Source organism: Tasmannia lanceolata, unplaced genomic scaffold, assembly GCF_043159265.1.
Source record: "Tasmannia lanceolata isolate RefF3 unplaced genomic scaffold, GAP_Taslan_0.1 ptg000019l, whole genome shotgun sequence".
Lineage (NCBI taxonomy): Eukaryota > Viridiplantae > Streptophyta > Magnoliopsida > Canellales > Winteraceae > Tasmannia > Tasmannia lanceolata.
The window spans coordinates 2,353,566-2,379,762 of NW_027518696.1; the positions used below are offsets into that span (position 1 = coordinate 2,353,566).

Here is a 26,197-nt window from a genome sequence, read left to right on the forward strand (position 1 = left end):
CACTGTTTAATAGAGTTAATGAGGTCCAATTTCTTACACAAGGAAGACCGAAAATGGCCACCATCCATGAATCTTCATATTGATGCTAGGAAGCCAGCTGAAAGAGATGAATTAGAAGATAGCAATGTTGAGAGGGTGACTACATACTCGTGTACATGTCTTAGCTTCCCAAGGCAGGCATTGGTTGGAGTAAATCTGCCACTGAGGTACCTGATCCATACAGATGAAGCTGAAATGAAGCTGAAATAGGGGCTTACAAGATGACTTTGAAGACCAAAGAATGAGGGGCCGTTTGGGTACACGGATTTTAGAATCTTGGATTTCCTCAAAATCCTAGATGGGAGATGAGAGGAGACCATCCTTCGTTTTCTGATTTCTTGCCCTTCTTTCCATTGAGCGAGAGAGTAGGAGATCCTCCCGTGTTTCCAGGTTATAGAAATCTTGGGACGGGGGAGAGATTTCTGAAACCTGGATTTCTTACTTAAACCCTTCATCTGCAACCAACTTCCCCCACATCTGCAACCTACATCTATTGTAAAATCCAGAATTTTACACTGCTTTCAAACTAAAACCTGGGTTCAAAAATCCACGTATCCAAACAGCCCCGAGTGTTGGAAGGAGATGAGAACCCTTCTTCAACACTGTTCCCCACTCACCTTTCAGACAACTACAGAGCCAAAGTTCATTCATTCCCCAAACCCAACTGCACATGGATTCAGGGATTCATCCCACCATCCTACAACTCCTATCTTATTGCCTCTCAACTTGTTGTCCAAACATGGCCCTGCACTGCACTAGTGTTATGAGATACTTTGTAAAATTCAAGAGTCTTTTTTCGACTCTTGAACTTCATAGGCAAGTTTGGACCGTGCCCAAAAGGCTCCACAACCCACATGAACATGCACATACATCAATAGAAAAACAAACAACCTATTCTTCATTTACATATGCCTTGGAAAAATGATTCGATAGCTGTTATCAAAAGCTCAAAATTAAATAGTATATCAATATAAGGCTGTAAGTAAGTCTTGAAATGAAATATTAGATCCATGTAACTGATTAATGTTCTGTTATACTCAATACATGTGGGAGCCTGCACATCAAAAACATCACACATGCCATGCATATGTGAATAGTGAATATCAAAATGATTAATGACAATTACTAAATGTATCTTGCGGAATTTTCAAGGATCTAAATTTCAATTTCAAAATGCTTATTATACTTTCATGAGCAAGTGTTGAGCACATGGAATTGGTACACCAATTTAGTTGACAAAAATGCAAACATTGCTACAACTGAGTAAACCGCATGTCAGCCATACCGTGTATATATATATATATATATACAGGACATTCATCTGGCAGCAAAAAGACATCTTTTTCATTTGATTATTCCTTCAATGACCTCAAACACACCAACTAGAAGTGCATCCAGCTCAGCATATTGTGATACTATAAACAAAATGACCATTTCTGCAAGTTGATTGGTTTTCTGGTTAACAAAACGATCAACTCTAGAATCACACATGGAATGGTTTCCTTGGGGTTGGAGCCCTGTTCTCCAGGGACTGCAATCTTTGTTTGAGATGAAAGACTTCCACCTGCAACTTAATGTGCGTCCAATTAGTAAAAAAATGCAATAATTACATGGAAACAAGCATGTTTGGCTCCATAGACATGCATTTAAAAAAAAGCACTAAACAAGGGGAATGATACCCCCCTCTCCTCTCCTCTCTCTCTCTCTCTCTCTCTCTCTCTCTCTCTCTCTCTCTAACGGTATCCGTTAAGTTTTAAAGGCAAAGAAAAAAGTTAAAGGGTGTGAATTTATCCTCAAGCAGTGAACAATTCTCACAGAAACCGTTAAAGGGGGGGATTTTATCCGTTTAAAGAGGAGAGCAGGGGGGGGGTTAAGAATATCATTTCCCCTAAACAATATGAACGCTAATCACTATATTAAGCACTTGGAACTAAAACCAACAGCCATACCTGGAGCTGGAATGCTCTTGCCCTTTCTCCAGCAAGCACTCCTCTGGTCGAATGCAATTCCTAAATTACAAATCGCCGCATAATTAAGCTATTTAGTAAGAGAAGTTCAACTGACATGAAATCAGAACTGCAAAATGCTACATAAAATTTTTATCCTATACTACACCTTCTGAGTGTCATCTAGAACTGCTTTGAGGAATGCCACGTCATGCTCAAGTCTTACATTGTCAGAGTGTACAATATTTGACAGACTATTTGCCTCCTCTTGTGCAATCTCTGCAGCTGCCAGCTTCTCTTTCAGAAGTTCCATCTCCTTCACTGTATCAGCAAGCTTTCTATCCATGTCTTGTCGACTCTTAACGGCAGAAGATAAACTCTTCTCCGCACTTTCTCTACTAGCCAATGCGGCTGATAGTTGTCCTTCTAGCATACTGTTCTTTCTTAGCAAGGCCGATATTTTGGTTTCGTACGATTGATATATGTTTGAAGGAACTAATTTACCATCGGTTTCAGGAATTATAATATCATCAGTGTCAGAAAGAAGGCTTCCACTCACTTGACGTTGGCTGTTTCTGGAGTTTTCTGAGTCAAATACGAATGGGGTCTCTTCTGAATTACCCCAAAGAGCAGGAATCTCAGTTTGAACTCCAGCATCTAGTGATTTGCTTCTCTGTTCCATTGAATGAATTAATGAGTGAGAAGGAAGAATATATAAGAACCCAAAGAAGCCATTCTGTTAAATAATAGTAAATTAAAGCCTTATATGTCCTCATAAAAACCACAAGGAAGATTGATATTTGATAGTAGTTAGAAGTGAGGGTAGCAGGATTGTGCATGCATGATATAGGGATTTGATGCAATGTTTGAAGGGAGCCTCTTTTTTTTTTTAAATTTAAGTTTGAAAAGAGCCTAATACTAATGACTGTGTGAGGGTTGAGATTCTATGGGTACCATATAACATTTTATAAAATCAAATTACAAAAATACCTTATGCAAAAGAATCACTTATAACAAGGAGAAGTGGACAGCAATAATGAATAATAAAGAAAAAAAGTATAAAAAACTATTTTTTCATCCCTTAAATACTACTCCTCAAGTAGGAATTATAGGTCACAAACTCCTAACTTGCTCTACCAAACCATTAATAAACCTCTTTTAGAGGGCTTTATTAAAACCATTTGCAAAATGATGTTTACAATGCTCATGGGAAAGTTTAATTGCCACAACGGTAATTTTGTCCTGAATAAAGTGGTAAGCAGCCTCAATATTTTTCGAGGCAACCATGGACAACAGGATTAGCAGGGATTGATGTCTTCACTACCATCTATGAAGCACGGGTACGGGTACGACACGACACGGGTACGTGGGTACGTGATTTGCCAAAAAAACCGGGTGCGGGTACGTTCGGGTACGCCGAATATAATAATATATTTTAATATTTTAGTATATATTTATAAAAATTAAAAAATAATAATTGTAGAGGAATCAAATAACAATAACATCACCAAAATGGAAAATTCTAATATTACTCTTCATTTCATAAGAGGCATCAATACATCATTCATTAGAAAAAAAGTCTGTCACCAGTGTGTTGACCAGTGTGTTGACCAGTGCCTGACAAGATGAATAATTTTTAGAGAACAAATTATGAGATTTTTTTTACCGGACTTTTGGGATTTAATAATGTTTGGACAAAATAGATTTTATGAATTTTTAAAATTTGAAAAATACCCCACCGTTTGGAAGTTAAGAAAGTTAAAATTTTGACCCGACCCTTTTTCTTTGAATTTTGTACTAGAACTGGAGAGTTGACTTTTTTTCCTTTTAGATTTGGGTGTTGAAACTATTTTTAATAAATCCAAAATGGGGGTATTCCGTTATTTCCATGTAAATCTTAAGTAAATGGACAATAAAATAGTAAAAGACATTTACTTAAATGGTTTACATGTAAATACAGAGTAAAGAGAAGTACAGGAGAGGAAAGACAAGCAGCAGGAAGAAGCAGGACGTGTCGGGTACGCGTGGTGCGCACCCGACACGCACCCGACCCTTAAAACTAGGTTTTTTTTTTACAAAAAATGGGGGTACGTACCCCGGACGTACCCGGGGCGTACCCGGACGTACCCGCACCCCATACGTGTCGGGTGCGGGTGCGGGAGCTCGGGGAGAGTACCCGTGCTTCCTTGACTACCATTATCATGTCTAAAACAGGCGGCTGACGAAGATAAATTCCAGGATCATGTTAAAGAATGGTTGACCACATATAATCTTAATGGCTGCAAAGGCCATAGAACAACCTTTGGCTTTAGTGCTGCAACAGAGGTTGCTTTTCTTCGTGCTGCAACAAATCAATTAGCTCCGAGAAAAGATGCAATACACACAGTATTAGAGTGTCGATCTTTTGAACACCAACCCAATTTGCATCAGAATACGCCAATGATCAAAGCAGGAGAATGAAAATATAAAAGAACATCGTGATTAAGCATGCCAGCCATAGATTCTAAACTCTAAATCACTTGGGTGATGCCTGATATCCTTAGGGATGTGAGAGGATCAGGAGAAGAGAAACTTGATCTAATAGAAGTTTAACGTTCGATTCAACAGGAGACCCAATGTTTGCTGTCCAGTATTCTAGCTTGTTGATGTTATCTCTTTGATAAGCAAAGGAGTTTTTGCAATCAAATGGCAATTGAGATGAGGGAGTTCTCTTCAAGTATTTAGTTATTGCATAATTTGGTATCTTCATGGTTCCAAACTACTTAATTGTATTTTATTTGGTATAACAATTGAAATTTAGAGATAATATGCAATATGAATACTTGCTATAAGTTATAACTTATTAGTGACCACTTTGAGACTCATAATGAAGTTGACAACTTCGTGATATAGCTCCTATGATTACATATAGCACTTCAAAAGGAGGAACTTGGGTAAACTTGATGCGGACATATTTTAATTTTGTTGTTGCACTGTAATTTTATATTTTCAAAATGAAGAGTGAAGACTTAGGAGTATAATATTTTTAATAATATTTATGAGTTTACTATTTGTGTTAATGAAAGGTGCATACAAAGAAGTAGAACCAGCTAACGCAAAAAAAGTTAAAATGCTCTAGTCTGCGTCATGGGAAAAAAATTTAATATTAAAGAAGTATGGGGAGAAGGCAAAACAGATATCTGATCTGGGAGGGAGGATTATATCATTTCTAATGATGCGTTGACTGGAGAGAGAAGATATTCTTCTCCCTTCTAAATAAATCCTTGTGGCCTGATGATGAAGATATAGTTCACGACGTACTGCCATCGTCTATTCTCAGTTCAGCTTACTAATCAGCAAAATGTCACAGTGGCTACTGTTAATTGGTAGCACTTTTGGTTTTGCTTCATAGCCTAAGAAGAGACATGATGGTGCTCCTAATGTGAATACATTTTTAAATTTCTAATCTTAAGTTATGAATTTCTTAACATAAGATCTTACCTTCTAATTTAAATCTGCACACTGTGCAGGTAAAACTATGGATGCAATACATGTTACTCACCATAGTAGAGGAGTATGATGAACGCATTGGTGGAGATGGAAACGACGATGAACTTATTCAATACCCGGACGAGGAGGACTGGGATGAGGAGATTGATGACGAAGACCTAGATTCTTGAGAGACCTAAGACTTTATTATCCTTTTTCTTTGTTCAGTGACTTGTGACTTTGAACTTGCGATGATATGATCCTAGATTTGTTGAGCTCTATTTGCTTGGCTCATTATGGAACTACACCATTAATTAAGAGTATCACACTTGTTTTGTGAATTATTGGCTTGTCATGTATTGTGATCTAGATTTCTAGACTAGTCCTTGAATATGCAATAGATGATTGAATTTTATCCTCATAAATGATTGATAACTTTTATGCTTGGAAAATGAAGCACAATTTGGGTTCCTACTAAAGGGGAGAGGTTGAGAAGCAAAGAGGGTGAAGGAAACTGCCAGATCTGTGGATTTCCAATTACTTATTTCCACAGCAAATTTGGAAATCTGACTTTTTTCACTGTCAGTCGCTGATTTGGAAATCCAAGGATTTTATCCGGATCCAAATCACAACGCAAAATGGGCTGCAAATGTGAGAAATCCAAATCAAAATCTTCTCTGCATCCAAGCGGGCCCTTATAGTTGTAAGGAAAGCATGAGTTGGCTACCAGAAAGAGGCTATAATGGTTCACAGACATCCAAATAAAGGGCATGAACACTCAAAATTAGTTTTCAATGTTAATGTGACAATGTTCCCATGATTTACCTGTGAGGAAGCATTATTTGCTACAGAGAAATCATCAGCCTCCTTATACTTGTCATCTTCAAGAATTTTTTGCATTTTATGTGCTGAATTGCATCCTTCCTCATGGTGAAACTGCTTGCGGAGAGACACATTACCAGAGACAGAATTTGGGTTGACAGAAGAGGACTCTGAAAGAGATTTTCTACCCGAGCCATGGCGCTCCACTGCAGATGCTATATTATGTCTGGCACCGGAATCAATGGGAAATGGGAAAACACCATTATTAAGATGAGAAGCAAGTTCCCGGGCACTTGTGGATTTATTTTTGAATATCAATGGATCTTTATCAGGTACAATTTGACGGCCCATAGATTGCTGATTGTTTGCCATGACCAATACTTCAACCTGAAACAAACCATCTAAATAAAACCTATTAAAATAATAACTATTAAAAAAAACTATTAAAATAATGGTAAAAAACTTGTGTACAAGGATAACAAGATTCTATAAGAAGAAACAAGAAACATGTTTTTGTTCAACCTGATTTGAGGGCTCTTTCTTACTTCCTCCAAATGCAACAAGAAAAACCCTGTCTTTGTGTTGCATGAGCACTAGGCTAAAGCCCTGTATAACAACAATTTCTTTGGTAATAACGCTCTCAAGAAATAAACACGAATTTACTACATACTTATCACATAATGAAATGCCGCCCAATTACCATGCAAAACTCACCCCATGATTTGGAACTGAATTTAAATTTATTCGTGAATTTCACAAGTGTGGGAAAGGTGACTTCTAAAAGAATTCGCATGTCAAAAATGTGTAAATTTAGAAAAGGCGTAGCCCCATGATCATTTCCGTGAACATCATGCTTCACAAATAAGCCAAGAAAATGCAAGTAAAGTTGCTTAATTTATAGCCATGGTGACTGAGATGAAAAGAAAAATTAACAGTCACTTCTAAAAGAATTAGCATGTAGCAAAAAGTGCAGATTTAGAAAAGGTGTAGCCCCATGATCATTTCCATGAACATCATGCTTCACAAATAACCCAAGAAAATGCAAGTAAAGTTGCTTATTTTATAGACATGGTGACTGGGATGAAAAGAAAAATTGGCGTAGCTTACCTTGTTGGTAGTAATAGAAGAAGGGCGTGCCGTCACAGCTACAGTCCACTCAACTTTTAGAACATCAAAGACCAAGGTTTCTCCATGGCCTGAAAATATAAGACTAGTCTCAGAAAGATAAATGGTGAAACAAGAATGCTCAGGCATTCGAAGGTGCTATATGTAGTTCAATCATTTAGCTAGCTCTCACAAAACGGTATAAATCACATTTGTTCCAGGAGCCATATATAGCACACATTTTATATCAGTTGAGAAGAAAATGCATTAAAATCAAGCGCTGGAATGCACAACAAGAATGCAATCAAGCAATAGAAATCCATCACCAGAATCCTACTATGAACAAATTTCAGTAGTCAAGTTATCCTCAATGCCGGCCGCAACTAGTTTGGGACAAAGGCTTAGTTGGGTTGAGTTGAATTGAAGTTATCCCCAGTAAGGCTAGGTTTCACATTTAACACTAACTCAGGAACATAAAAGATATCCGCAAATAGATCCACGCCAAAAGCTCTATTGGCCCGTCTAATAACATTATCCGTCATCTCCCTCAACCCAAATGATCTTGCACAGAAATCTATTCAATTGAAAAGAAAATACACTGAAAATCATGGGACAACACCAACAACTCAGTTTTAAAATCAATATTTCCATCAAAGGTCATCATATACTCAGTTTCAGTCTTCTAATTGCATGATTAATTATAGTCTGAGTATTTCAAAACGCGGCCGGAGAAAATCCTAGTCAACTCGGCACGACGCGGCTGAGTACTCGGTTGACGTGGTCATACCTTGGGAGAGTCAAAGGAGTTTTTATTGACTTCGTAAGGCAAAACGCGGAACGCGGCCAGGGCAAAACACGGCCAAGGCAAAAGGGAGTCGACTTGGGAGAGTCTACGATGACGTGGGTGAGTTTTGGAACTATGCTCTTAGAAATTCAGCAAGGCACAATATAATGATTCATTCTGGTCTAGTTGGTTAAGTAACAAGGATGACAATAAGAGTCAGGGAAATCTTACATGAATAATTAGCAAGGTAAAAGAAGCAATATCTAGCTTAGCTTCTAAGGAATAGGTTAAAAGATTATTGAAGAGCCCAAGACCTATAATAGTTATCAAACTACTGAATAAACTAGCATACCAAAAACGCTCAATATTCCTCATGCCAGAAATGCAAACCCTTCATTTTGCAATAAAATAATGAAGGCAATCTCCTAAGAATTATAATGATGGTAAGAAAAGCCGCTGATGAATTTGCAGAGCTTATGCTGTGCAAGGATTTGTACATACGTTTTTTCCTGCTTCCACCCCCTGTAATATACCATTTAGATCCACATAAAACTCCACAGCAACCTGCTCTAGGTGTAGGATGAAACCCTCGGATCTTAATCCTTGACCATACCATCTGACAAGAAAAATCCACGTATCAGATATCTGTAGCTAGCCAAGATGCTAGTTTATAACTTTGTTTCATTCAAGTCAAACAAATGGAAATGTGTGAGAACAACTTCATGAAATAAAAACATAAAAACCTGGAAGGCCTTAAATAACACATACTGTTTCAAAGTCAAGTGAATATAGATCATTCAGAATCCTAGACTTTGACGCCCCTCCAAAAACGAGAAGAATTCTATCATCATATAAAGTAGATACATGATTGGATCTTGGAGATGGCCCTGTTCCACTGTCCATGCATATCGACAGAACCAGAATGCAGTTTATCAAATTAGAAAAATCAAAGTTCCACGATTGCGTAAGTGAACCCTAATTCTAGAATTCAAATCATGCCCATAACCCTAAGCTCTAGAATTAAGTAAATAGAAGTTCTTCAGATACATGTTATAGTGTTCGGATAAATTTTATATAGTAAATTATGCATCCCAAGACTTTACTCACGTGCAATGCAGAGGAAGCCATGTTAGAGATTTCAGATCGAACATATGAAGATCATTTAGCTTCCTCCCTTTATAATCTTCACCTCCAAAAAGAATCAATGCAGGACCTGCTCTGGTCACAGTGTGACCACTGCGTGCAACCTGAATACAAATGATTCAAATCGATTATATTTCCACTGACATACTGTAGATTCATTCCCTTGGTGCACAGTTCTATTGATTTTCAGAAAAAAGAAAAGGAAATAAAGATAAGCAAAACAAAAGAAAAAAAAAACAAGCAATTGCAAGTTAAAATCTGAGATATGATATGGCGCATAAAAAAGAATTATATTTCGCAATTGATATTGTTTGGATAATGGTGTTCCTCACTTTGTTAAACGCTATTCTCACTGGCCGTAGATAGCTTTTTAAAAGAGGCAGTGATAAATCGACCCCCATATATCTTAAATTGACCCCCTATGTGTCTATATCTCTCCTCTCTCTCTCTCTCTAACCCAGAGGAGAGAGAAAGACACATAGGGGGTCGATTTATCAATGCCCTTTTAAAAATTGTAACATCCTTTAATAGCTAATCACAAAAAAATTAAAAATAAGACTGAAGTATAAAAGAAGGTAATGCGGATATGATTTCTCTTATATTCAGAAAAAGAGATGTAGAAATTTATTGCATTTTAATTTTTGTAAAAAAATACACATGCATGAAACATAGGAGTTATGTCTGTCTTCATCAGGTTGACTCAACTCAAAATTGTAGAGGCAATTTGTACCTAGCATAAATTATTTCAAAATGTAATCCCCAAAAGTAAGAAATTTGAAGTTCAAGTTTGAGGTAATACCGGAATGTCTCCTTTGTCATCAATATGTGACCAACACTCGGTTTCAATGTCAAAAGCCCACACTGAAAATAATAATACGGAAAAAAGAAAAGAAAATAATGATTCAGCAGAAACTCAAGTCAACGATGAATAATTACTGTCATGCCACATAAAATGAACTCCAACCTGAAATTCTGTCACTCCCACAATCAGTTTTTCCTCCAATCAGGAGTGCCTTTTTCCCCCAAGAGACCTAGAGAAGGCAAAACATACGCATGAGTTTTTGAGCTTCAAAGAGAGCTGCTCTTGCCACAAGAGATAACATAAGGGATAACCACTCAGGCCGGAGAAAACTAAAAAATGAGATAACAAAATTAATTCCAGTAAAATAGGGTATGATACCCATCAAACTAATTTCACATGAAATGAACATTTTACATTATTTGTTTGTATCTACAGTTTTAAGAATGTAACACATAGAATGATGTAAATCGCCAATGGATACTGAATGCAAATACTAAAATATATATATATATATATATATATATATATATATATATATATATATATATATATGATGTTAACAGATGGTAGTGAGTGGCTATAAGAACTATACCAGACTATGACCTTTACATGCAGGGATTTTCAATGGCAGACTAGTTGGAGATAAGTAAACCTTTGGCGTAGCAGCAGTCCAGGTAACTTTATCGAAATTAAACACCTGAAAATAGAACGAGCACAAAGTTTATTGCAGGGGCTGTAGACTAAAAGTTTCCATGTGTCGATCTATCTCAAAGGGATGACTACTTAAACTGAACCGTCCAGATTAAATTACCACGACCTGTGTCTCAACGACCAAGAAGCCAAAATTCTAAAGAAAACGGCTATTGATTACCTGAACATCTTCTAATAATCCACGAGCAGATTCACCACCAACAACCACCATTTTGCTCTCAATTACAGTTGCTGCATGCTATTGAATAAACCAGTTCAGATTTTGCTATTAGAAAAGCATATGTCTACACAAGCTTGCTTAAGTTGTGTAATGCAAACTTAGATGTAAGAATTGAGAAACTTTTATTACATTGAAACGAGGAATAGGTTTGTCCCCCACAGTTGATAACACCATCCAATTCTCAGAATTCCCAGATGTACAATTGCTAAGATCAAACCCAGATGATGAACATTGGCAATTGAGGTCATCCAACTGACTACTCGCAGATATCACATTTTCTCCCTGTAGAAACTCCAAGAGATGAATGAACATATATACTCCATCAAAAAATGAATAAATATACTGATACAAACTATATGCTACTACCCTAATAATCTTACACTGAAATGGCTGAGGCGTTTGGCAGGTCTGATAGGGCTCTTAGTTCCCTGTGTAGAATCTGCAAGCTGAATTTTCAGCCTAGGAGAAGATATTAATGAGATCAGAAACATGATAGCAAGCTGATATCTTTTGCATTACCTAAAAACCGGAAAGACACCAACAGAACCAAAAAGCATGTAAACATTTTGCTAACAAAAAATTAGTACCTAAAGATGCCTAGTGGTTTAAAAAGTATTTCTAGAGAGAGAGAGAGAGAGAGAGAGAGAGAGAGGGGCTAGTCATGATGCTAAAACAGAGATAGGAGCTATTTATGATTTTACTAAATATTGTACATCAGCCAGAATTAAAAATTTGACAGGTCAAGATTGAAAAAGTATACAGATTTAGCAAGCCATAAGGAGAGAACTATGCATTGATTCGCATAGCTGATACCAAAGGAAATATGAAATATTCCAACAGATGTGTAGTGAGCTAATCAAACAAGTTAAAAAGATCAAAAAGTAAAATTCTAAAATAAATAAATGGCCAGCAATTACCATCTTTAAAAATTCAACCGAGTGCTTGAAAAGCTTGGCAAGTCAACTTGAGTTGGTCAACACTTGGGTTGAGTATCATTATAACTCGGCATTTTTTTAACTTGGGAAAAACTCGATTGAGCACTTGAAAACTGGAGGATTTTCATCAATCTGATGAGCTTCTCTAGACTCGGTCAAGATCTTATGTTTTCTCTTCTTTGAGCACAACACTCAAGTAGATATGAGAAGAGTGATTTTGGAGTATTATTCAACTTTCTCTAGTACTTATGGGGTGGTATAGTTTGAGTCTTGGACTAGTGGCAAGGATGAATTGGAACACCAGCGTCTTCGGGTGTCTCAGTTTGAGAGCTCCTCAATCTCTGCATACACCCACACATGTACACGTGCATCTGCGGTCTAATCTTCTACTTCCCCGTCATAGATTATTGATTCCGGTGCTTCAGACCACATGACGAGTATGTCTTCTATATTCTCTTTATATTTCATTTGCTCTGGTCGTGATAAGGAAAAGGTTGTCGATGGATCTATAATTCATTGGCTCCGGTCGTGATAAGGTAAATGTTGAGGATGGATCCCTCTCCTCAATTGCTGGAAAGGAGAAGTGACCATCAACTTTAATTTATCATTATCATCTCTCTTGCATGTTTCAAAATTACAACAAATCTAATGGACTATATCTGCTCGAGACCTCATCAAAGCTTCATTTGGCTCACCAGTCTAGTTTAATTAGTAGTAGTATTAAAGGTCACAAACATATGTTAATGGAGTGGCATCTTAGACCTAGTCATTTATCTTTTCAGAATTTGAAATATTTAGTTCCCCGGTTATTTGTTCCAGTTAGCTTGAAATTTAAGCATGAAGTGTGTGAACTAGCTAAACATTGTCATACTTCACATCCAATAAGTTTCAGTGCAAGTACTAATCTATTTGACCTTGTTCGTTTTGATATTTGGGGGGTCTTCCTCAACCACTTCTTTGCTTGGATATCGATACTTTTTATCTTTTATAGAAGATTATACTCAATGTACTTTTTTCTGAATGGTACTCAATGTACTTGGGTTTACAAAATGAAGTCCAAAGAAGAAGTTTTCTCTATTTTAAAAAAAAATCACATGATAATTAGTACCCAGTTTGAAACTAAATTAACTATTATGCGTTTCGATAATGGGGGAATATATGTGATCCGCTCTATAGAATTATTTTTATTTGGGATAAGCTACCCAACATTCATGTGTTCATACGCCTCAGCCGTATAGGGTCGCTAAGAGAAAAAATAGACACCTCTTCGAAGTGATTCGAGCCCTTCTGTTTAGTACGAACGTTCCTAAGACTTTTGGTCTGAAGGTGTTTTTTTTTTTTGAAAAGTTGGTCTGAAGTTGTTCTTACTGTATCATGTCTCATTAATTGAATGCCTTCCTATGTTCTGGGTATAAATCACCAGTTGAAATTCTTATTCTCAATCAGCTTTTATTTCCTTTTCCTCCAAAAAAATTTAATTGTGTACGCTTTGTCAATAGTCATAAAGTATCTCGTACTAAACTTGATTCTAAGGCTCTAAAATATGCTCTCTTAAGTTATTTTGTATAGGTAAAGGACATCGGTGTTACCATCATCCTACACATTGCCGACTTGTGTCTATGGATGTTACATCGCATGAGTTTTTCCTTGCTTTGCTTCCAGAGGTTCATCTCTTCAGGGAAAGAGTTGTGTTAGTGAAGAGATGGACTCAATATTTCTTTATATTCCAGTGTCGCCATCATCACTTCACTCAAAGGACACAAAGGATAATACTAATCTGCAGGACAGTGTGCCAGAGGAATTGCAGGTTTGCAAGCAGAGAAAGTCAGAAGAGGACTAGTTACCTCCTAAGAATCTAACCTTGCATGAAGGTATGCCTGATTCAATTCTCAGTCCTCATGCTATTCATGATACTTCTAATTGTGGTCCCGTTAGCGTATCTCCTGTTGATCCTGAGAATCTACCCTTTCACTAACTTTTTTTCCATGGCCAACAAAATCCTTGATAACCCCTCTAACAAAGCAACTCACTCCCACCTTGGATGAGCTCCCCACAAGTATTTGGAAATCAAATTAAACACATCATATTTAAAGAAAATTACAAAATGACGACTTCCATAAGCTATCTATTTGTATTTTCTCAAAAAGACACTAGTCATTAGGCTATCAGTCAACATTCCTGTGCCATTAAAAAAAAAAAATAATAATAATCTAACTTACCTACCAAGAAGGCAAGCATTAGCAGAACCCTTTCGATTACCAACTGTAACTACAGCTAAGTTACCCAAGTGATTAACAGCAGTCGTAAAATTGCTAATTCGTAAGAATTCTTCCAAGGATAGAAGATTTACGATGGTATCTTCAGCATTCTTTTGAAGATGTTTCAATCATATTTTATATTCTTATCAAGTTTTTCGCCCTTTTCTGAGATAAATTGTCTTGCCAATGACCCCCTTAAGCAGATTTTCCGTTCATTCATTCAACACAATATTGTAAATGCTTATGAGCTCTTCATCAAATGGAGAAAATTATTCCCAAGATCTCTACACTCTACAAGTTTTGAAAAAAAAAAAAAAGGGTATCTTCTTCTACACAGAGCTTCCAAAATCATTCGTAGAATCATCCCAAAAGAAAATTCTTCCCACCACATTCTTCATGTAACATTACTTCAGAAGATCCATACACTCTATAAGTTTCGAAAAAAAAAAAAAAAGGTTATCTTTTTCTATAAAGAGCTTCGACATTTTTACACCTTCATATTCCAAAATCATCCCAAAATCTAAAAAAAAAAATATAGTACACAGCACATACACATCAAGAAGCTTAGAGAAGAGAAGAGACAAAATGTTTTACCTTCCAATTTTCATCCGACGGCGAGAAAACCCAAACATTTTCGACTAATCGAGGCTAAAATTACACAATCTTCGCTTAAACCTTCAAACACAAAAAGAAAAGAAGCAGCATTGTTATAGAAACCCTAGATAAGTAGGGAAACCCATTTTTTAATGAAAGTTCAATGCGTGTGAAAACAGAAACAGAGATCCCTCGAGTAAATGAAAGAAGATGCTGTCTCGATACCTCTTTCAAGAAATCTTTATGGAAGAGATACGAGATCAAAGACATGAAAGTCGATTTTCATTTGATCTTTTTTCCGACCGTACTCCGGTTTTCTCTCTCGAGTGTGTGTGGAGAGAGTAGAGAGAGAGAGCTCTGTTTTACTTCGACTGACAGTAATAGCAGAAAAGAGTGAGAAAATGTAGGGCATCATAATATGAGACGGTCTCAATATGAGATGAGATAAGAAGCCTAATCTGGGCCCACTAACGTGATCCAAAACCCTTCATTCGGTTGGGATTTGGCCGGCCCCATCGTGAAATCAAACTGCAATTGGATTGTTAAGGGCATGTGAAATCAAGACCGTTGATCTTTCAAGATTAATGTCGACGGTGGTCTAGATGAAGCTTTCTAACGTGTCTCTTATATTAAGAACGTCTCATAGTATTTACTATTTAGTCCGAATGATGACGTAGGAGTCGGATTACTTTTCTGATCTTTTCTTTTCGTGTTGTTCTGCTGCTTGAGTAATGATTCTGGGCCCCACCAGAGAGAAGGGGACTGCTCGTTTGTCTTTTCTGTTTTGTTTAGAAGGGAAGGACAAGGGAGGTTGCCCTGTTTTCTCTTGGTGGGGCCCACTCAACAGTGCATAGTCTTTTCGCTGTTTTTTGGAAATCTGTGGTTACATCGAGAATGACAAACAGTGGAAAAGGTTAAGACCAAGACCATGAGGAGTCCTTGTTTTAATCGAAGGCTACGTTCAAAGGTAAAAAAGAGCCTTATGATCATGCTCGTCGGAATCAACATGATCTTGACCGTTCATCTAGCTGTCTTTAACCGAGATCTCCTACACCTTGCTTCTTTCTTTTCGTAGAAAATTTTTAGGCCCTGTACATGAAAAAACATTTCTTAGGCCATGTTTGGCAACCGTGAAATTCTTTTCCATGAAATATTAGACAAGTAGGGTGGGAGCATAAGAATGAGAGGCTTGGAATGAATGGGGTGATTGTGAGAAGTGGCTGAAAAATAGGAAAAAACTCTACTAATTCTCTAAGTTAGACTCAGTCTTCTTCTGACGCAAAATGATGTAAAACAAATTTTATGCCAAAATTTTTCCACTAAAAATCAAGGGTAACATTTGTTTCAAGCCCATTCTACAACCAAAGGAATGAAAACTTTGGCCCCCCATTCATTGACAAGCCCAAGTCTCGACCACTCATCTGTGTTAAGCTTTTAAACACTGGTTGAATTACTAAAGGGCCCGAGCATGCTGATCACCTTCTCACATAGGTGCCTAGTCAATAAAAGGGTGTACCTGCATTGCTGTAAAATGTTTAGGCAGGCCCCACTGCTCCACAAATGAGACGAGGCCAACTGTCCTTTTAAGCTCATTCAAATATATCCCTCTACACAAACAATGATCTGAACACCCTTTTCAATGAGAAAGTTGAAATCTTTCCTTCTATAAAAGATAAGCAAGAGCATTTAGACAACAAAAAATTACTAACTGGCCGTTTGTTTAGGCAGATTTTAGAATATGGGATTTCTTCAAAATAGTAGCAAAGAGACGAGAAGAAGCTGACCAGCCATTGTTTTTTACTTCTCGCCCTTCTTTCCATCAGCAAGAGAGTAGCAGATCCTCCCATATTTCCAGGTTTTAGAAATGTCAGGTGCAGGAGAGATATTTAAAACCAGAATTTCTCACTTAAAATCCAAGAAACGCTGTCAAGACAGCATTTCTTGGCTTGATCATGAACCCTCTTTTACACTGTTTTCAAACTAAAAACCTGGATTCTAAAATCCGCTGAATGGCAATTATATTTAGAAAGACAGGCACCTTCATCAAGATCATAGTGAATTTGTTCTCACTTGTGTTCAGAGTGGATTACCACATTCATTGCTTGAACACAACGTAAAATATGTAATCTTCTTTTCTTTCCTACTCCATTATTGCTAAACAATGAATTTCCAACATAGCCACCGCCATTTCTACACTCCAGATAAAAAAAATCTCACTACAACTTCAGAGGATTCAAACATCTATTTGGGTTTCCCATTCAGAGGTCGCACTACTCCAAGGAAGGAAACAGCCATGAGAGTCAGATGTCATTCGCTCGGGAAGACGAAAGTGTCCAACAGTGTGGCTCCATACTTCATATGAACAATAGATGAAAGGCCATGAGATCGCAATTTTTATGCATACAATTACCTGTCTTTCGCCTCAAACAGAATATTCTCCTCACTTCTTCCCACAGCACCTTCATAACCAAATACAGAATTAGTCATTCTAGAAAGAAGAAATTGGCAGATTTTTTAAAGGATCAACAAAATGGAAAGCCTAACTCATATATGAGATGCTAAAATATATTTTGCAAAACAATATTTGAGCTGTAGATCTAAAAGTTCATATGGTCTGCCTTTAAAAAGATCACTTGTTATCCTATGGATTTTGGCTGCCTGATGTATGAGAGAGCATTTTTTTTCTTCTATATATCTTTTTTAAATTCATTGAAGAACTCAACAAGTAACTTCAACCATTTCGTTTCGTTCGTCCAGTGCATATGGATCTAAAAAAGCAGTTAAAATATGTGGGAAAACAATAGTAATCTTTAAGGAACTAGAGGAATTATCATTATTACTGCACAAAGGAAGTCTATATTGGTCACTGTGCACATTAGAACTTGTAACAAAAAATGGCAAATATATCTCAAGGGAAAATCTGCAATGGCCCATGGGGATCACCACAAGAGCAAAAATCTTATTGCTAAGTAAACAAGCCAACCCATCATTTCATAGGTTAAGTCAGCCGCACCAATTCCCTGATTGTGAATGTTAGAATGACCTGTTGTTCAAATAGTAAGGTCTACTAACTAGCGGGCTTAAACAATTACTTTGCTATTCGGCTAATAAGCTTTATGGCAACAAGAATTTCCACTACACAATTGTTGAAAGGAAATATTTCATAAATTTGAAAAAATAGTGCAAATATAATGGGAAAAATCCTACAAAACAACGCAATATTAAAAATGGATTTAACATATTAAAGATAATTTTACCAGTTTTACTTTTGTCATAAAAGTTTTAGCAAGGTATGTATCTTTTGACCTTTTGCACCTTTTATAATAACAAGTGTAACATTAATACAAACATGACATGTGCATGAAAGGACAAGAAATTTTGCATGTAAAATACGCGTAAGAATTTTTTATATCTGGCAAGAACTATGAAATGAAACAGAGCAAGAACGTAAGGGTATCAAACCATTTGTATTTTTTTTTGGAGCCACAAGGGCACAATGCATTCCTACTTATTTGCCCACTCTTTGCCAAGTTAGACCTTGCAAGATCCAATGGTGTTGAACCCATCAGCTTTTGCACCTACGTAACAAAACAAAAAAAGACATCAATAACAATGAGAATGAAAAGCCAACAGGTTACAAAAGAAAAAAAATCCAGAACATCTAAAAAGGTGCCCCGTTTGTAGAAAGAAATGAATTCAAGAAAATGAGCAATGTAGTGCTGAACGAAAATACCATCCTTCCACAAAATCAATTTACACAAATGAAACACGTGTAAGAAAGAAAGTAACAAGCAAGCACATGCAATTGTGTCAAATAAATACAAGTAAGAGTTGAGAAGTCACTTTGTAGACTAAGATCTCTAGTTGACTTGCGAAAGACTTAACGGGTCATGAGAGGTTTGTTTAAGTCTTCAAAAATGTCAATGTCAGCAGATTCCTCCGAGCGAAAATATCTAGCACAGGAGTCTTAGCAAAGGAACTAAATAATAGATTTGGGTGGGCCTTGTAAAGATTCTAAAAGAATGTGCATGCTTACATTACTCTAAAGCGGTCGTTTATTAATAATAATTAGTCTCGTTCACTTTAGTGATTCTTGGCCCCGTTTGGGTACCCCAGATTTGGGGGGTTGGATTTGGAATTACAAATCCAAATCGCGTGTTTGGGTGCACATTCCAGGGCTTGGATTTGGATTTATCCTAAATCCCTTTGATTTTAGAAACCTCTTTCAACTAAGATGAGCTGTTTTCCAAATAATCCCATAAACCAGTTATTTCAACATCAACGGCATTTGTGGATTCGCAAAAACCTTCTCGCAAAAGGTCACCACTCTCCTCCTTCGAAGCCCCTCCTTCTAGCCCAGGTAAGTTCCAGATTGCTTTCTCCTGCATCGTGTCCATGCTCTTAGTTACCCAAAGATCTGACTGAGTGTTGTGAATATCCATGTGGTGCTGGTACACTACCCCTCTGACTGTTTCTGCATTCTTCTCTACTTGTTTCAACATCAGTACTGACATAATTCATTGTGATCCCAATCCAGTTTGTGACACAAAGGCGAAATTTCGAAAGACACACAGAAGCTTGCACTAAAACATGAGAGATTTGGCCAAGCTGACCAGATTTAAGAATAATTTGAATTTTTGAGAACAATCTTGTCTTGTTTGTTTAAACATTTACATCTGACTTTTGCACTCATCAAAATATTCTGGAAAAAAAATACCCATGGAGATTAAGATTCAAATGTAGAAAATAATGGAAATTCAGTAATTTAATCATGTTGTGGACAAACATCATTCAATACTTGTGTGGCCCCATTCGGCAGGTTACTTTTCAATGAACTAAAACTGCATTCAACAAAATTTACAAAAACAAGAATTCAAAGCCATTACCAAAAAAAAAAAAAAAAAAACAAGAATTCAATGTCCACAAAAAGTTTCATGTGCAAAAATAGTAATGTGAGAATTCCTCGAAAATTCTAGTCTGATTTTCTTTTTGATGAAATCATACAAAGGTCAGGTCAACTTATTCTGAGTTTTAAGTCATAAAATGTTGTGACCATGAAGGCTTATAAAAAGTAAATACTCGTATGGATACAAGAGCACAAAACCTCTTACCATTTAACTAACAGGAATTGCAAAGAACCTTTTTGTTTATTTGAAATAATCAGAAAAATAGCGACACAAACACAGCCAAATAACTCCAATTACATGTATTTAGCAGAACTTTTACCCATTCAAATGTCCAACAAATCATTTATCAAAAATAAAATGAAAAAGGCCAGCTAAGTATACCTAATTCATTTCTTACATATATCAGTAGTCTAAATTTTGGTTGTACTAAGAAAGCATGCATATGCCAACCAGCACTCATCAACTACTGGAAACCCATAACAACACAGAACTACACCACCTGAAATAATTTTCTCTAGATCAGTTTCAAATTGCAAACACAAGTCAAATTATAAATAAGTACTATGCCCAAATAGATCTACATTTGCAGACTCTATTTTCTACTGGAAGCCCATTCTGTCTGTAGAAATTATTAACAGAGATGCAAAAAGGAGTACCTCAGCTAAGCTCTTTGGCATTGGTTTGCCTTCCTCCTTCAGCTTCTCTAACTTCTTTTGGGCTTCTTTGGCCCACGTAAATTTTGCCAATGCATTTTCAACATCTGATATTGTGCAATTACAATGTTTTGCTGCACTTTGTTTTTGAGCACTTTGGAGATTCTACAAATAATGAATTAAACGGGAAACCGTTATCAACAGAATCCTGACCAAAATAATTTCAAGATATAAAATTTAAATCTGAACTGTGGACAAGTGAACTGAAGCAACTGGCTGTAGCGCACAAGTTACTAATCACGTCTGTTTTGGTACATCTCATGTACCCAAGTGATCTGCTACAATTTGTGCTATGCCTTCTAAGTGGAGACCTTACTATCTTAAAAAAAATTGAGGCCAGACACTTGTGTTACTCAAATTCCATTTACTTACCAAAGAAAATACTGACATTTTTACTCTCAGAAATAGTATTTTAGTTTTTTCTTTGAATAGCAGAGAATTGTATTAAAGGAAGAAAGGGGAGAATCCCACGACCAAGATAGTTGATACAAAGCAAGAACAAGAAAAAAAAATACAGCAAATAGCCGAAAACCAAAAATTCCATCGAGGAAGAAAATAAAAAATCTCCAAAGTCGACCTCTCAACGCCTGCCCCGACTAATCAATTCGCATCATTATTGGCCAATCTCCTGACGTGCAAGAAACACACTGGAAGACCCGTCACTCTAACTTGAATATCGTAAATCATGTGCGCAAATCTCCAAGTGAAAGGATGGCTCCCATCCATCCATCTGATGGCATTAAGTGCATCTCCCTCCACTACTAGCCTGCCCAGGACACGGGGATCAGAGATCCTGGTGCTCATTAATACAGCCCACTCTGCCTCATTGGAATTCATGATCCCAATGGATCTAGAAAAAGCCCACCTGGTAAGGCCTCTTTCATTCCTTAGAACTCCTCCAACTCCAGCAGACCCTGGATTACCCATTTGATTCATCAAAGTTAAGTTTCAAAGACCCCGTGCATGGAGAAGACTAATGAGGGGAAAGGACCTCCCTCATCTCCCCATTAAAGCGAATCTCACTCCAGCATCAACTAAGGTCGGAATACGAAATAAACCTGAAGCAAGAGAGAACCTTCACCCAGGATATGGTAAGCAAAATAAATTTCATATAAATGTAGTCATGTAGATCGATCTTTTGACCAAGCTCCAAAAAATCTGGTCATTTCTTTCCTTCCAGATAACCCATTACCAAGATGACTTATTTATTTTCTGGCAAAGAGCTTCCTTGATTTTTTTTTCCTTCATCTTTTGTTTTCAAGCGATTTCCATGTTTTGCAATTCACAAATTTGGCGGTAGAGGGTGGACCAGCCTCAAAAGTGACACTCAAACTCCAAAATGAATTGCCATTTCTCTCTTCTCCATTTAAGATAAATAAAATTATAAAAGTGTATTACCTTGCCTTAATCATAGCCCACACACTACCTGACATGTGGCAATCACCCCCATGCATCTATTCATGCAAATCTCCTACGTCTATCAATTAAGATCTTAGTCCACACAAGAGACACAAGCTATGAGACAGCCGTGTATACTAAAAAGATAACTGTGTATCCTATCATGCGATCCTACCTATATATGCGATACATCACTCTCAACAACATGCCTAAAAAGGAAATTTCAAGTAATTAGAACAAGCAAATATTGAGATTCATAACACTTACTACCCATTATGGGGATAATTGAATATCATAAAGATGAAATAACAGTGAAGTTTAACTAGTGTCGTGTCACTCGTATAAATTTATAGGCTCAAGTGAGTGAAAAATCAATCCTATATAACAAGAAATATGAAATTTTACACACAATATTCTCCAATCATTTCTTTAACCAAGAAATCAGAATCTGACCTCTCCTGTAGAATCAAAAGCTGCAAGATACCGAATTATCACTTCCTGCTTCTCAAATGCATCCGAAAATGTCGCCTCGCTGCTACGACCAACAACAAATTTCTTGAATGATCCAGCTATTCTTGCAGTTTTCATCTCATCAGCATACTCTGAACCCCACAACCCAAAAATAAATAAATAAATAAACTAACAAAAATTACTTAATTAATTAAACCAAAGCGTTAAACAAGACAAAATATAGGGTCAATTAGTAATGAAAACAAACTTCAGGGTCCCTCTTGGAAACCATTAACCATATAATTATTATTTGAAAATAATCATTTTTAACTTCAAAAAACATTTGAATATGCAGGATTATATGCAAATAACTTTTTAAAGCTATCCAAAGAGCTTTTTACTCTTTAATGCCATCAACAATAGTTCAGAACAAAAATCAAAATAATAATCAGAATCGCCATTTTATTTTCCTAAAACCCACAAACCCTAAAAAGAGCAAATAAACACTTTAAAAAAGAAAAAAAAAAAAAAAAACGGCGCATGGTAGATGAGGGAGGGTAAGCATGCTAACGTGCACCGGGTCGATGAATACCATATAGGGTACTTACTAAGAAGTGTGAAGGATTGAGAAGTGGGCTGGGAATCGGGAGTGGGTTTTTTCTCGCCAGTAAAAACACCTTTGATCTTGTCGATCCATGAGTTCCTGAGAGGACACGTGGAGCAGATCGAACGGTACTGCGGTGAGGATGGAGAGAGAATACGAAGATGAAGAGAGGATCCGAAAATGATTCCGATTCTGGTGGAAGATGAAGAGAAGAGGAACAGATCTCTGCAAATGCTTGGAGATCGTCCATAAGCCATTTCCTTTGATTGGTTTTTTCTTCCAGTTCTGCTCTGTTTGAAAAAAAAAATGGAGTAGGGTTTTAGTGAGGGTTTTGATTTTAAGAAGAAATCAGAGTCCGCACGTGCTAGATATGTACAGAATCGTGACAGTTGATATGGTGGACCCCACATGAGCTGGTTCCATTGCGAAGGGACATACCTTAAGGCCTTCCAAAATCAATGACTTATAGATTAAGGGCCAGGATCATCTGATCAAGTTTCAATGTCATGAGGCCAGTTATGACCATTGGTGCAAGTATCAGTGTGATAGAATGATCTTAGACCTTGCATCTATAGGGCTCCTTTCTTCAACTTTCTAAGAAGAGTTTAGATGTTGATTTTTGAACGGATTTGATCTTCTGTCCCGAAGAAAAAGTAATGAGTCAACCCCAGTGGATCTGGAGTTGAGAAAAAGCCAGAGAATAAGAAAGTATAGCTAGAAGATGATAGATCTCCTAGATCACACTAAAGAAGGCTCACCTATGTATGGAGTCCTGCTCTAGGGATCTCGTGTGCAGTTCATGTATTTTCTTTTCTCTTGCTTGTTTTGAGTTTGTCTTCAAGGGTATCATGACCTTTGTTGTTCTGCCCTTCTATTTAGACACTGTTATAAAGATCGGGTAGTGGTCTTATACCTGCTATTGTATCAACCTTTCTTTATTTAAGATTCTGGTAGGGGTCCACCTGACCAGCTTACCCATCAAAAAAAGGATTTGATCTTTATGCTTGAATAGTTTTGATTTGTGGTGACCCAAACTCCAGTAGACCAGTACCTATAGCCTAACTCTTTACGGAAAATATTTTCTCCCTTTAAAAAGTTTTCCCAAGAGAATGAATCACAGCTAGAGCATATGTTTTTTTAAGGCTTCTTGATTGAAAAAAGTTACTTAAAAGCTATTAGATAAAATGGTGGTTTACTCTATAAACCTTAGAAAATTAGTTTTCCAATGGGTAAAAAATTCATACAACTTTTTTGGTGTTCCCTAAACCACAAACCAAATAAGGAAACCATACCCATCAAAGACTGAAGAAGGCAAGTAAACAAGGGTAAGCTGGGGTAATCTAATACTCTGGTGGGAAAACAAAACTGGATCACACAACTTTCCAGATTTCCTTTATAACTCTACATGGCTTGGTTGTAGGGTTTGAGTTATACACTGATGCAGCCCAAATAATAGAGCACAAATTTGGGAAGAATCGGGTACATCCAAAAGCCGTAAATCGTAATATGGTCAGAGGCTCAAGGCTAGGGGTGGCAAAATTGGCCGAGCCGAACCGGAACCGAGCCGAAATTCGGTTTCGGTTTGGTTAAACCAAACCGATTCAAATTTTGGTTCGGTTAGGTTTGGGGATCAAACCGAACCGAAACCGAATATTTCCAATTAGTATGAGTAAGGGGTGGCAAAATTGGCAGAACCGAACCAAAACCGAACCAATTCAAATTTTGATTCGGTTCGGTTTGGGGGTCGAACCGAACCATTGCCACCCCTACTCAAGGCCAAGTGCGCCCAACCCCAAGCACCTTCGAGTTTTTGAAGTCCATCATACACCCTTTTCAACTCTGTATCATTCTTTTCTTTTCTTTTTTGAAAGGTAACAATTATATTCCATAGATGCAAAGATTACAAAATGAGCACCAGGGACAAGATGCCCTGTGATATACAGATAATCCCAACATCAAAGAGGACATTGATTAAACGTTTGATCAGCGATGGTGACCACCGTGTCCGAACTGCTCGCCCCCTCCTTCGCTAGGAGATCCGCCGTAGTATTTGCGCTAGGGGTGGACATGGTTCCGGTTCGAACCGAGGAACCGAACCGAACCCGCACATTTGGTTCGGTTCGGTTCGGTTCCATTTCTATATGGTTCGGTTCCGGTTCAGAAATCCGGGAACCGGTGCAAATTCGGTTCGGTTCTGGGTTTGGGATCCCGGAACCGAGAACCGAATTGGTTTAATGTAATCTTTGCTTTGGATATTAGGGCCCTATTATTTTCCAAATTTGTAGTTCATGGCTTCATGCATTGCCAAAATTTGTGCATTATTATCCCATCTGTTTGTACTTCTTCATACTTCATATAAGTTTTGCTTTGCCCAAATTTGTGCCTGTTGTTACTGTTACTGTTAGTGCTTGTAATTCATATATAAACAGGGCCATTGGTGAAGGTTGGGTAAACCCAGAACCGAACCGAACCGAACCAATTATATATGGTTCTGGTTCGGTTCGGTTCCACACATATATGGTTCGGTTCTGGTTTCAATTTCAGGGAACCGATTATATATGGCTCGGTTCTGGGTTTAGCCCAAAACCGAACCGAACCATGTCCACCCCTAATTTGCGCCCAACGCCCTTTTCAACTCCATATCATTTTGCATGCAAGTATTATCATAGCCACTAAATGTCATGTTTTAGTTGAAAGAAAGGAGTTGACATAGTCCGGCTTACTTGCAAGGTTCTGTTTCTGTTTGACATAAAATGGGCGTAAAACAAATTTCTCCTCTTAAAAATGGCTGTAGATTTTGTTTTACGACTAATATACAAAGAAAGAAACACAGTAAAAAGCCAATGTGCACCTGAAAGGGCGCCCTTCAATTTGGAATAACTCACAAGAAAATTGACAGTGCACGGAAGAGAGAGAGAGAGAGAGAGAGTAATCCAAGCAAACTTGTATGCAAAATGGTATGGCGTTACATAATGATTTATCAAAGGGAAGTGATATATCCACCCCCTTTCATTGCTAGGTACACCCAGCTCAAATGTACGTGGCAATCAGGCCCATTGAATTGTTCTAACGTCAAGTACATCAGCCCCACTTTAGTCATTGATACCCTGGCTCTGGGTGTCCCTAGTAATAAAAAGGGGCCGATATATATATCACTCCCCATTATCAAATACTGAAACACAGAAACTTAGAAATCAGATTTTGAAAGCACCCTAAAAAGTAGGAAAGGGTTTTGAATTCATTAGTACAGATTCTGTTACACTAACAAAGGGGCTCTCAATATGAACCCTCCCATAACC

At 37.3% G+C, this 26,197-nt stretch overlaps 2 protein-coding genes across 2 annotated transcripts; both read right to left on the reverse strand.

The window, feature by feature from the left end:
- Nucleotides 1–1,191: 1,191 nt before the first annotated feature.
- Nucleotides 1,192–15,209, reverse strand: LOC143853104 (Galactose oxidase/kelch repeat superfamily protein). The gene is made up of 17 exons (XM_077362829.1): nucleotides 15,052–15,209; nucleotides 14,827–14,907; nucleotides 11,420–11,498; nucleotides 11,169–11,321; nucleotides 10,980–11,057; nucleotides 10,701–10,805; nucleotides 10,271–10,337; nucleotides 10,106–10,167; nucleotides 9,271–9,410; nucleotides 8,932–9,058; nucleotides 8,665–8,779; nucleotides 7,383–7,471; nucleotides 6,798–6,881; nucleotides 6,279–6,662; nucleotides 2,155–2,658; nucleotides 1,989–2,048; nucleotides 1,192–1,603 (listed from the first exon to the last, which is right to left on the reverse strand). The coding sequence occupies exons 2-17, from the start codon at nucleotides 14,862–14,864 to the stop codon at nucleotides 1,523–1,525; spliced, it is 2,166 nt and encodes a 721-aa protein (XP_077218944.1). The 5' UTR covers nucleotides 14,865–14,907; nucleotides 15,052–15,209; the 3' UTR covers nucleotides 1,192–1,522.
- Nucleotides 15,210–16,827: 1,618 nt separating this feature from the next.
- LOC143852779 (SEC-C motif protein) lies at nucleotides 16,828–23,221 on the reverse strand. Its single transcript, XM_077362378.1, has 5 exons — nucleotides 22,903–23,221; nucleotides 22,298–22,446; nucleotides 20,390–20,551; nucleotides 18,289–18,404; nucleotides 16,828–17,285 (listed from the first exon to the last, which is right to left on the reverse strand). Exons 1-5 carry the CDS (start codon nucleotides 23,153–23,155, stop codon nucleotides 17,267–17,269), a joined length of 699 nt encoding a protein of 232 aa, XP_077218493.1. The 5' UTR covers nucleotides 23,156–23,221; the 3' UTR covers nucleotides 16,828–17,266.
- Between the last annotated feature and the right edge of the window lie 2,976 nt (nucleotides 23,222–26,197).

What these genes read in the sequence shown, in the direction of transcription:
- LOC143853104 (XM_077362829.1), bottom strand. Translation starts at nt 14,864, where the DNA reads ATGTTTGGGTTTTCTCGCCGTCGGATGAAAATTGGAAG. An exon ending in AACCTATTCCTCGTTTCAAT is followed by an intron (nt 11,058 to 11,168) that starts GTAATAAAAGTT and finishes TTTATTCAATAG; the next exon opens with CATGCAGCAACTGTAATTGA. An exon ending in TGGCTTCCTCTGCATTGCAC is followed by an intron (nt 9,059 to 9,270) that starts GTGAGTAAAGTC and finishes ATGCATGGACAG; the next exon opens with TGGAACAGGGCCATCTCCAA.
- LOC143852779 (XM_077362378.1), bottom strand. Translation starts at nt 23,155, where the DNA reads ATGGCTTATGGACGATCTCCAAGCATTTGCAGAGATCTGTTCCTCTTC. An exon ending in TCAATCCTTCACACTTCTTA is followed by an intron (nt 22,447 to 22,902) that starts GTAAGTACCCTA and finishes TGTGGGGTTCAG; the next exon opens with AGTATGCTGATGAGATGAAA. An exon ending in CTTTTGATTCTACAGGAGAG is followed by an intron (nt 20,552 to 22,297) that starts GTCAGATTCTGA and finishes CATTATTTGTAG; the next exon opens with AATCTCCAAAGTGCTCAAAA.